We start from the raw sequence: 12,275 nt of genomic DNA on the forward strand, positions 1-12,275 counted from the left end.
CACACTCACGAGAGCACAGAAACAGAGCGCACATTGTGGTGTTCACAGTGGTGCCCTCTGCTTAAAGCATGCTCATTCTTTAACACAGTCAGGAGAGGGCTTCGAGTGAGCCAAAAGATGCTCATCAGTTTAGAGAATCAAACATTTTTTTAAAAACTCAGATTTTCATTTGTATTCATTAATAAAGTGTTTAGTGAGCAGCTTGTATGCGGAATCTATGATCATATAATGTATTGTACTGTTCCACTAATGTTTTTTTTCCCCTATGAGTAGACAAAGTCCTTGAGAAAAGGAAGGGTGAATTTGGTCACAGGACAGTCTTGTTCTTGCATACTAGTGGGTGGGCCCCTTAAATAGTATACTATAAAGCAACATTGACATCTACTGGAGGTAATGATGATGCTAGTGGATGCTCCTTTAAACCCAGATTTGTTTGTATCATTTGCCTTTTCCCACTTTCCAGTGTCACTCCAAAGAGAATAGATCCTCCTTAAGTCTGGTTTCTCACAATGTTTCTTCCTCATGTCACCTCAGTTTTTCCTGCCACTGTCGCCTCTGCCTTCCTCATTAGGGATCAAAATCTACATCTGGATTTCTTTAAAGCTGCTTTGTGACAATGTCTAGTGGCACTATACACATAAAATTGTGTTAATAATGTGGTTAGCTGCCATTTAGTCGTGTACACTACAGAGCAACATCATAGAAAACACCGATTTATGATTTAAAAAAAACAAACATTTATTCACTAACAGTGAGTTACTACAGTTGTAGTGTTCTCATTACAATGTATTCTACAGTTGGTCAAAGTATTATCATAAAAATAAAGAAATACAATATACTTCCATATCTGATATAAAACCTTTAAGACGTGTTTTAAGTGCTTTTTAAAAAGATGGTGATGAGTGGCAACAATGCATTAAAGCTAACTTGTCCATGATTAAATAGTTGTACATACAGTCGTTGTAAAAGAGAAATAGCACACAAACACACTTGTGAGTTTGGGATTGTTTGGTTAACAAGCAAAATTAAGCTGAACACAATTAAATACGGTGTATATCTCATCACATAAGAATGTCTGGAATGTAATTTTATAAATACTTTAACACCTGCTACTGCATCTGGTATTTAAAAAGAAAAAAGTAAAAGTGCAATCACAGGGAAATGCAAGCCCGCCTTCAATGCACCTCCATCAGTAAAACAAAACCAGTGAGCAAGAAAGCAAGGTGAAAACCAAAGATCGTCCCTTCATCTTTTACCACTTATTCCTCCTCCTCCTCCTCCTCCTCTCCTCCCATTACTTCTACAATGAGCTCAGCTGAACAGATGGCTTCTCCAAGGTTGTTAACCGCTTTGCAGGTATATTTGGCGTCATCATCCCCGCTAACCTCAGATATGATCAGGCTGCAGTTCCCTTCCTCGTCATAATCGATCTGGAAATGGCGTGTTTCCTTAATAGGCTGGTCGTCCTTATACCACACCACCTCAGGATCAGGATAACCTGATGAGGATAAACAAAGAAAAGCATTTAAACACATTTTTACAGATAAAAAAAAAAAAAAAAAAAAAACCCACACAGACATATATATAAATATAGATTTTTTTAAAAACCTGCACATGTATGACAATACCCATGACAAAACCTTATTAATTTTTCAATAAATGTTGTCTGGGACAGGACAGTGTAATGATGGACAAAGCTAGAATCTGTGATCTTAACACCCAGTGTGATAACCAAAACAATCATCTGAATCGAATCGAAGAACTATCTTAAAAGTGTATTTAAAATTTTTTTTTTACTATTCATAAATAAATAAAGATCAGTGTTTGCCATCAGTATCAAGTCTTGGTAAAATGCAGGAGTCTGTATTCACATACCCTCGATCTTGCAGTCGAAGCGTGCAGCACTGCCCTCCACCACCTCCACGTCCTTAATCACTGAACTAAATGAGGGCTTCATCGGACTCCTCTGCTCACCCTCCTCTGGGACCTTCTGGTTCTCCTCTGCAGGAAACGCAAGCCATTCAACAGGATGAGAAATACTCTCTAGACTGTTCTCAATTCTTCAATAAGCACATTTTGAAAAAAAAAAAAAAGTGTTCCTGTCTGATCAGTAATATCTGAGGACAGTGCAAAGGACTGATGACTTGACAAAAATGTTTGTGGCAATATTTAAATATGAAACCATCCAGATTATACTCTGATTAGACTTTGTATAATTAACTGGTTATTTTGACATCCATTTTCCCAATCCCCCCTTTTCTCCCAGTTAGGTCACGCAATCCCATTAGCTAGAACTGTTTTATCACATCATAGCTACAAGTCACAAGACTCCGAGACACATGAATTCAGCCACTGCATCTTTTCAAACTATTGCTAAAAGCACAATTGAACACACTTAGAGGAAATTGCTAACTAAACTCTTCATCATACAAGAACTCACAGATACCCATGAGAGGCTAGTGTTGCTCTGATTGACAGGGGATTGATGGAGTACACCATCCCCCACCAAGACAGCACAAGGAATTCCACTCTCTTGGACTCCCAGCCACAGACGGCTGTGTCAACTCGTGAACTCTTGATGATAGGATGAATGCACCACTCAGGGGCCTTTTGGAAATCTAATAATGATGAGGCATTAGCTTGAACTGTGTCAGTCAGTCTCTAGATGGGCATTAGGCATTGTTGATTTTGTACCAACTGGCAATAATGAAATCAACAGCACCAACTACCACTAAAACAAAAAACACACGCCATGGTACCTTCAGTCGGGAAGCTCTTCTTGGCATGTACACCAGCCATCAAGGCCATGGAGGAGAGTCGGCCTATGGCACGCACTGCATGCCCTGTTTTCTGTGAAGACAGTTAACGTGTACATTATGTTAATATAAGCATTAACACCAATTTAAAAATTGATCATCCTTTCCAGTAGCCTTTTCTTAAAGTTCTCAATGAGGTCAAGCACTAGTTGACTGCTTCTCCTAGCAAGTAGAAACAAGTTAAACTACTTAATAAAAATACATTCTGCTTCAGAAAAATATTTCAATATGGACATTAACTTAAATATTTGCATGTGTCATAGATGCATCCTGTACTGTACAGTACAACAGTACATCTACAGTAATAATGAACTTTCTTTATCAGTTGCATATCCAAAGATTTGCACCAACTGCACTTCAGAATAAAATGATGTTTTTTGCTTGTTCGTTTGTAACTTGAGGTATAAACGGTCATACGCGGCTGTGGCTCAGGTGGTACAGCGGGTTGTTCACTAATCGTAGGGTTGACGGTTCGATTCCCGGCCCACGTGACTCCACATGTCCTTGGGCAAGACACCGAACCCAAAGTTGCTCCTGATGGCAAGTTAGCGCCTTGTATGGCAGCTCTATTTCCATTGGTGTGCGAGTGCGTGTGTGAATGAGTCACAGTGAAAAGGCTTTGGATAAAAGCATATATAAGTGCAGACTATTTATTATTTACCATGTGCCTGCACCCCAGCACTGTGAAATCATTGACTCCAATACTAATCTTAAAGTTGCACAATAACCGGTACTTGAGTTGTACATTGCCTCAGCTCACCTGCCATCTCCTCCTCAGGATGTATTTCTTCATCCTTTCCTTGGAGAGCTTCTTGGCTTCCATGTTCTTGGTGTCCTGTTTAAGCCAGGGGTGCTGAAAACACTGCTCACAGGTGAGACGAGCCCTAAGTAAAACATCGTTAATCAGTTTCATACAGAAACCACTTATTTCACCTCTTGACTTTTAAACTGATCTGCAATGACTGAAAGGTTTATCACTGAGTTACTCTCTAAAGCCAATCTTAAGCTTAAATACAGCACATACTTGTACCCTGAATGAATTACGGTAACCTGTAAAAGACAATCAAACAGCACCCAATAATGAGATTATCACTTAGAGGAATGTAAAAGTAACTGAGTAAGTAACCTCATTTAGGTCTTATCAGGGACTTTAACACATTCGCTAAGAAAGATAATCAACCCCTCTCTACCGTCTGGATTAAAAACATGTCAGACTTAGTAACAGAAAATGTGCCCGAGTAATTAAAATCCCTGCTACAATGTGAAATGTACAGCAGATGTCCATACTGTATATATTATGGATGCAAAGTGAATACTTATGTTAGACACAGGGAAAAACTGATTATATTTACAGCTGAAAAAAATATTTGAAACATAAAGCTGCCCAAACCAATGTACTGAAGTGGCATGGCTCTGTATGTCTGATGTGATTGAGGGAGAATAAATGATAAACATATGTGTAGCCCCCACTTTGTGTGAATATATTCATTGCTTTTGTGCCATTTCCTCCGATGAATTTAATTATTTTTAAAATGATAGAAATGCAGATTTAAGCATTGCTCCATAATGAAACAAATACAATTCTGGCACCTCTTGGTTTCTGCATTTCATATAGTACATGAATATCTAGTGTTTAGAGAGAGGCTACACCATTAAAATAACGCAACAGTGAGAGGGCGTCTACTTCATGTCTTTCTTCAGTAGATTGCTGATGAAGTCCTTAGCCTCATCTGAAATTTCATCAAATGCCTCGTCTTCAAAATCCCACGTTGCTGATGTGACATTGGAGAGCGTCTCATTTTCATTATCCCCCATGAATGGAGATAATCCACTCACACTGCAGGGAGGGAGGGGAGAGAGAGAGAGAGAGAGAGAGAGAGAGAGAGAGAGAGAGAGAGAGAGAGAGAGAGAGAGAGAGAGAGAGAGAGGCAAGGGTCAGAGTAAAGACAGAAGACAAACATTAGACAGATGAAACGGAGCGAATTTGTCAGGGGGTTGTGTGACAGATGGCTATTGTCACACTGAGTAATTCAATCATTCTGTATTCAAAGCAGTAGCTGTGAGTGATTACTATTATTTAGCACTAATTACACTGATCACCATCAGATTACTCAGAATAACACTCTACTCAGAACAGATGGAAACAATACTACACAGATGCTTCTACACTCCACCATTGTTACTTCATCAGCTTTCTTTTGCCTTTAAATACATCCCGTATGTATCTGAAGTGCTCTGGTATCAAGGCATCAAACACAGCAGGACTTTATTTTTCTTTTTGCTGAGCTGCAATTTCACTTAACCCTCAAAAACATTGTCTTAATCTTCCAGTTCTTTGAGCTAAGCCACTTGCGCTGGCCTGGCTGGAAGCTGGAATCCCAGGACTAACATTAAGAGGAAAGATCAGAGAGAGGCCACAGCTCTACCGCAGAGAGATGGACTTCTGCAAACAATGCAGAGATCACATGAGCGTCGCTTCAGTAGTATAAACACAAGGGGTGACTGAGTCCACACATATTTCCTTCCCCATGTGGACGGATTCTCTTTAGATCAACTGCCTACAGCTGGGGATGCATAATCTCAGCCTGACTACCACCTGCTCATATACACGCACGCACGCAACCCAGCTGATCTGACATACTGAAATGACCAACCAAAACCAAAATAAGTGCTACTCACAGTATGTAGCAGATGACACCGATACTCCACATGTCTGTAGTATAGCTGATCGCTTCATAGTTGATCACCTCTGGAGCTACAAACTCTGGAGTTCCAAACAGCACCTTCAGTGAGCCAGCATTTTCTGTTGTTTAAGAGAAATCCACATTTAAGCAGTGACTGTGACAATGTAGTGTTTTGAAATGTTTTATATGCCGTATAGTAATTATGAACAAATGTAAACGGATAATTTGTAGAGATGCACCGATGTATCGGTCGATAATCGGTATTGGCTGATAAAGGCTATTTTTTACGCTCAGGGCCGATTATAGCCTGTCAATCAAAAGAGGGCGGAAAAACACATCGATTTCGTGCTTTGTGTAAAGATGGCTCTTGTGTGGAATGACGACAAGCAGTGAAGCGGGAGTTTCGGCGTCGAGTCTAAAATTTCTTTGCCGCGCCGAATTAAAGCGCCAGTACACTGATGAAAGATTTAAATAAAGAGGAGCATGCATGCATACTTATACACACACATTATATTATATATGTGTGTGCGTAAGTTTATATTATATATTACCAGTTTGATGTCTGTGATGAAGTAGAAATGCTTTTGTTTGTGGTGAGTGAATGTCAGACTAACAGGAGGTTTTTGAGAATTCGCTCAATGTTAATATGAATTAATAACATTCAATAAGTTAAGAAATCTTACTTTAATCTTCAGCATTTAGTTCATGTGTTAATGTTAATTAGAATAATGTGTTTTCTGTTTCTGAGAACAGTTATTGTGAAACAACTTGTTGAAATGGAGAGAAAGTGGTAAAGTTAAAGTTTTATTTTTTTTAAAGGTATAGTTTTTATTTGCATTTCTTTCAGAATTGTGGAATTAAATTATTATTCATTTATAAGAAGGCATAAAAGGCAGAACTATCGGTAATCGGCCGATATCTCTCTGAATAATCGGTTATCGGTATCGGCTGAGAAATTTAGTATCAGTGCATCTCTATTCATTTGCAATATGATGTTTTTACAATGTGATGACTAATATTTAATATAATAAAATTATATAGTTTTAATCTAAACCAACTAATTAATTTCTCATTCTGAATATTCTAATGAGTATAATATACATAATCATATACACTGTGAAACAGATCATCAAACACTATCTTTTTTTTTCTTATGCTGTAGAGTGCAAAAGTTTGCGTTCCTGTAGGATAAAATGAAGAACATGAAGTGTACATCATTTTGTAGTTATATAGTAACAAGTGATTTTGTGTTTTAAATCTCAAAGATGTTCCTTATTATTATAAAGCAAACTGCCAAAGAATACATTCTAAGATGTCAATAATAAAATTTTAAAAGTCAAATCAAATCAAACTGATGTCAGTTCAATTAGTTCAAACCTTTCAACAGCTTTTGACACAGCCATCAAATCAGTTCTGGAGGTTACAAGAGTCATAGCTAAATTTCTGTCAATTTTTATTAGGTTTTTCCATTGTTATATAACTGCAGGATAAGTGCAAATTTTATTTAAAACCTTCTCGAATTCTGTTTCTCTATTTATGTAGCTAAATTGTAAATAGAGGAACCTTTTCCATAGGGGATGCAAACTGTTGCCCTCTACTCTCACCAAGGAAGTACCTAGCCTGCGAGCTAGTCCGAAGTCGATGAGTTTGATTTTGCTGCCTGTTTTGTTGACACACATGATGTTCTCCGGTTTGAGGTCCAGGTGAACGATGCCTTTCTTGTGGATGAAACTGACCCCGTCTACAATCTGCAGCATGTATTTGATCACCTCTCTCTCGGTCAGCTCAAAATCCTCATCGATGATCCGCTCAAACAGCTCTCCTCCAGACACACTGCACAACATTAAATCATAAACCCTATCGTTTTGTGGTTTATAAAGATAACAAGGCCATGACACAGACTCAAGACTTGTACACCGGCATCACTGTGACACATCATAATAAAATGTGATGCAGGAAGTGAGAGAAAACAGTCAAACGAATAACCTTAGTTTTTTCATGATGCAAGTACAGATTGAAGATTTAAGCTATTCAAAAGGAAATGGTGTTTTATTTTATTTATTTATTTATTTATTTATTTATTTTTGGGGGGGGGGGGGGGGGGGGGTTAGATCTTTTTTTGCAATCTTTAAGCAAGAAGAATAAATAATAATCCAACACATCAACTTCGAGAACTGACTGTTCACTTGCTGCCTAATATCCCACCCCTCGACAGGTGCCATTGTAATGAGATCATCAAATGTTATTCGTGTCACCTGTCAGTAGATTTAACGCTATGGCTGATCGGTGTACATATGAATGCACTGAAATAGAGGTGGAGATGAAAATATAAAGAGGATAGGCAAGGATCAGATCCTTGCTATAAACATATGTACCACCCATCATCAGTCACATTTACGCAGCATATCTATTTAGAGATGAAGCTCCAAAAAATTAGTCAAAAGTACATTTACAAAATCACACCTCCTATTTAAAAATATGGCTGAATTAGATGGAAACAAGAATGAGGAAATTTCATACAAATGAAAAAAACAAAACATACTCACATTTCCATTACCATGACAATGTCTGATTTGCCTTCAAAGGCATCGACACACTGCACAAGCTTTGAGTGATGCAGGTCATTCATGATTTTAATCTCTTGTCGGACATTCTCTTTCTCTTTTGCTGTGTATGCTTTTATAAATTTCCCAGCCCAGACTTTTTTGGTTGATTTCTCCACCAGTTTAAACACTGTTCCAAATTTGCCACTAGGACATATGAAAAAAAAGTCACACTGAGACTCTGTACACAAAAAAAATGACCAGAATGCATAATTGTATAATATTTATACAAAGCTGAAGCAGAAATCACAGTATTGAAACTCACGATCCAAGCCGGTCGCCCACTTCATACAGGTCTTTAACCTTCACGTCTGTTCTGATGGTGACGTCTTTATACTCGGGTTGCTTCTCTGATTCTGCCAGTAAAACAATACATCTTTATGGGAAAGTCTCATTTATTACTATATTCAAGTACATACACTGAAGTGCCAAAAATGATCTACAATCTCAATATAAAATACAATTTCAAATCGGATATAATCAGACCCAAAGATCCAGGTGTGTTCAGGTTTAAGACATACCATCATCTGAAGGCTCAACATCATCTTTATTCTCTGTTGAATAACAAACAGAATATTACGATGCCACAGTGGAGCTATACAAAAATGTAACTTTCAGAACAATTATACTATTTAAGCACTAGGTGGCGCTCACCATCTTCTGCTACTTCCTCCACCCCAACTTCAACAGGGACACTCTCTGCACTAGGCTCTCCAACACCATAGACATTCCCAGCTCTTACACGAAACTTGTACTTTCTATCAGGCAGCAGGTTCTGAACATTGTAAGAGGTGCTGTTGCAGGATGCCAGGCCTTTCCAATCCTTATCCACCGAATTCCAGATTTCCAGCTTATAAGACTGAACAGCACTTCCGCCATCATACGTGGGGCCATACCATGACAGGGTCAGACTAGATTTGCGGATGTCTGTGACGGCTGGGATGCGTGCAGGAGGGTCGGGTTTGTCTGAAATGCAAAGGGTAAGAGGTCAAGGTCAAGAGTGAGGCAGGCAGTTGAGGAAGAGGAATATTAAACACCTGTTTTATGAAGTCACTCACTCATCTTCAGTAACTGATTTGTCCTGGTCTGGGCATAAGGTGGGCTTACACCCTGGATGGGACACCAGTTCCTCACAGTGCACTATGCACACACTCATTCACAACTCAGAGCAGCTAATCCACCTACTGGTTTGATTCTGGAAGGTCAGAGGAATTTTCGTTTGTAATATTTCGTAAATTTTGTATATTGGCGCTGTGGGTGTTTCTTCCTCACAGCTCCAAGGTCCTTGGAGTTTCTGCATGGGTTTCCTCTGGGTTCTCTATTCTCCTCCCAGTGTCCAAAAACATGCCACTAAGTGGATTGGCTGTAGATAAATTGCCTGTAGTTGAGAATGAGTGTGTGTGCGCGAAGTGATGTGTGATGGATTGTCATCCCATAAAGGGTGTATTGCTGCTTTGCACCCAGTGTTGTTGAAATTCAGATCCACTGCAACCCTGACATGGATAAAGCACTTACTGAAGATGAATGAATGATTTGATGACGGGGCAGTGGTGGCTTAGCGGTCTGGGTTACTGATCGGAAGGTCCGGGGGTTCAAGCCCCAGCACTGCCAAGCTACCACTGTTGGGCCCTTGAGCAAGGCCCTTAACCCTCTCTGCTCAAATGGCGCTGTATCATGGCTGACTCTGTGGTCTGACCCCAACATCCTGACATGCTGGGGTATGTGAAGAAAAGAATTTCACTGTGCTGTAATGTATGTGTGATCAATAAAGACTCATCATCATTATAGATTGATTGATTTGATTGAATCTATCAATGTGACTGCTGATGGCCTTCATGGAAAAATGATTTACATATTACACTAATACTGTGACACAAGGGAGCACCTTTTTATGCTGAAATCATCATATAAAATGTTCAGATGTTTTACTGCAGGCGATGTTTCGCAATTACAGTGAAAATATTAACTTTGGAAAAATTACATTATGTTTCTAATTGTCTTTTCTCAGTAGTTCATGAACTGTGTAGTACAGTATAAAGCATACTTGGCAAACATATTAGAGCAATAGACCCATTTCCATTACTCTGGGCTTTCGAAAAAGTTTGGAGAGTGTGCACTTAACTGATTTCAACTTATTCATAGCATTTCAGGAAACCTGGAAAAGGCTGTTTCATCACGCAGGAGTCAGTGTGGACAGGACACGACAGTGAACATTCCACAGCAGCCAACGTTTGCATTGGCACATTTTGAAGAAGCCTTACCTACTATGGTGAGATTGAGGGCAGCTTGCCTCGTGCCATAGCTGTTCCTGATCTCGATGGTGTAGCAGCCGCAGTGCTCCTGCTGGCTGTGTGCTATTGTCAGCTGACTGCTGGAGTCTGTGCTCTCAATGCTGATGTCTCCTGTCCTATATTCAATCTATCAAGGAAAAAAATGAGACTTAAGTGTAAACACAGTTGCTCATCTTGAGATTGAACAAAGGTTTAAAAGAAAATTAAAATTCAAAATTCAAATGATTGGCTTATATTAACATGCTCATTCTGACATCACTTTTATAGTAGCAAGTAAATCACAGGGATTTGTATGGTGAACACTCTACATAAGGAACTTGAGTATATAAACCTGCAAAATATAAACATGTATATGATGATATTATATGCAAACTCTATGTGATCATGAAATTTTGTGAAAATCTGAACATAAAGTGAGTTACAGCTGATTATATCAGAGTAAGCCCACATCTCTCCAAAGACCTGCAATGGCTTAATATCGAATGGCTTGCACCTTCCAATATGGTGAACAATTGTTGCTTAGCAATAGGTAACAACAGTGGCTAATGTAGCCTCTTCTGCATTCTTATGCATTTGCTCAGCACATGTTGCCACTGTGCATTCTGCACAATCACCACTTAATTGTTAATTGTAAGAAATATTATTAAACAGATAATGCATCTTTCAGTTGGTCATGCCAGGGTTTGTGAAAGCATTGCTAAAAATACTTACTGGTTTGCGGAACTTGAGCCATGTGGAGTTGATGGGTGGTGCTCCAGTGAACTTACAGAGAAGACTAACCCGCTCACCTGCTCGGATCTTCATATCATCAGGAAACTGCAGGATCTGAGGAGGCATGCCTAAACACAAAGTGTGTGTACATGCACACAGACATAAGAGGTTTAATGCTTTTACAGCTGGTGCCAGTCTGTGTCAACACACAGTAAGGGCATAGGTTCAGGGGAAAGTGTGCTATTAGGCAAACAAAGCTTAGAAGATTCCAGAAATCCCATGACACACCAAAGGACATAGGCTTCAGGAAGAAAAAAAAAACCCCAAAACCTTAAGACATGAATAACCCCAGTGAACTGGGAGGACAGGAATATTAAATAATTTTTCAGTGGTATACAAGAGCAAATGAAATGTTTTTTTTCCCCCCTTTCCCCACAATGGACCTGCATTACCTTGTTTAGGAGGTATTTTGGGTGGTGGCTTCTTGATTCGGGCCTCGTCTGAAGAAAGAAAGAAAGAAAAAAAAAAAACATAAATCAGTTCTACCACTACCACTCACAACAATAAGTAAAGGAGTAAATGGGGGGAAAATATTTGTATGGATGAATTATATGTAGCAAAAATGAAGAGTGGAAAACACACATGCACATACAGTCACATACATTTATCTTATCTTTATGAAGCGCTTCCAATGTCATAATTATTCATGCAGCTAATTAATGCTATGCCTACATCCAAGTCCAACGCTAACCTTAAACTAATAACCAAAAGGAAACTGCCTGGTTTAGATTTTTAAATAAAAATCTTTCTTTAAAAAAAAGAAAAAAAAAGAAAAAAAGAAAAAAAAGAAAAAGAAAAAACGTTGTCCCTGCAAGGACCAGCCAACGCCCCTACTCCTATAACAGTCACATATTCACATCCATGTGGTAGGTCATATTTTTGGTATCTTTGAGTTACTTCCACTGGCTTTGATATTGTAGCTAAACAATGCTGTGCCATTTTATTTTGTTAAAAAAACACAACAACCTGATTTCTCTTTGTGAGATCTACCCAAAGTCCAAACTGTTTTAATTACGAATTAATTCAGATTATGGCAACATTTGATCCTGAAATGAAAAGGCTACAAAGCCGCACAAACACTGGTTGATTAGCAGACTCAGAGAGAAGAGA

General features: G+C 38.8%; 1 protein-coding gene across 2 annotated transcripts in view; it reads right to left on the bottom strand.

Annotated features, from left to right (window-relative positions):
- Nucleotides 1-713: 713 nt before the first annotated feature.
- mylka (myosin, light chain kinase a) overlaps nt 714-12,275 on the bottom strand; it is a 59,604-nt gene continuing 48,042 nt past the window's right edge. For both annotated transcript variants that reach the window (XM_017469572.3, XM_017469571.3), the window contains 14 exons: nt 11,558-11,605; nt 11,106-11,233; nt 10,365-10,521; nt 8,758-9,069; nt 8,625-8,657; nt 8,369-8,459; nt 8,047-8,250; nt 7,116-7,333; nt 5,496-5,619; nt 4,501-4,653; nt 3,577-3,700; nt 2,760-2,850; nt 1,876-2,001; nt 714-1,498 (listed from right to left, as the gene is read on the bottom strand). In XM_017469572.3, coding sequence (XP_017325061.1) covers nt 1,260-1,498; nt 1,876-2,001; nt 2,760-2,850; nt 3,577-3,700; nt 4,501-4,653; nt 5,496-5,619; nt 7,116-7,333; nt 8,047-8,250; nt 8,369-8,459; nt 8,625-8,657; nt 8,758-9,069; nt 10,365-10,521; nt 11,106-11,233; nt 11,558-11,605 — 2,048 coding nt within the window. In that variant the 3' untranslated portion in view covers nt 714-1,259. The remainder of the gene's footprint in view (nt 1,499-1,875; nt 2,002-2,759; nt 2,851-3,576; nt 3,701-4,500; nt 4,654-5,495; nt 5,620-7,115; nt 7,334-8,046; nt 8,251-8,368; nt 8,460-8,624; nt 8,658-8,757; nt 9,070-10,364; nt 10,522-11,105; nt 11,234-11,557; nt 11,606-12,275) is intronic.

Source organism: Ictalurus punctatus, chromosome 6 (genome assembly GCF_001660625.3).
Source record: "Ictalurus punctatus breed USDA103 chromosome 6, Coco_2.0, whole genome shotgun sequence".
Taxonomy (NCBI): Eukaryota; Metazoa; Chordata; class Actinopteri; order Siluriformes; family Ictaluridae; genus Ictalurus; species Ictalurus punctatus.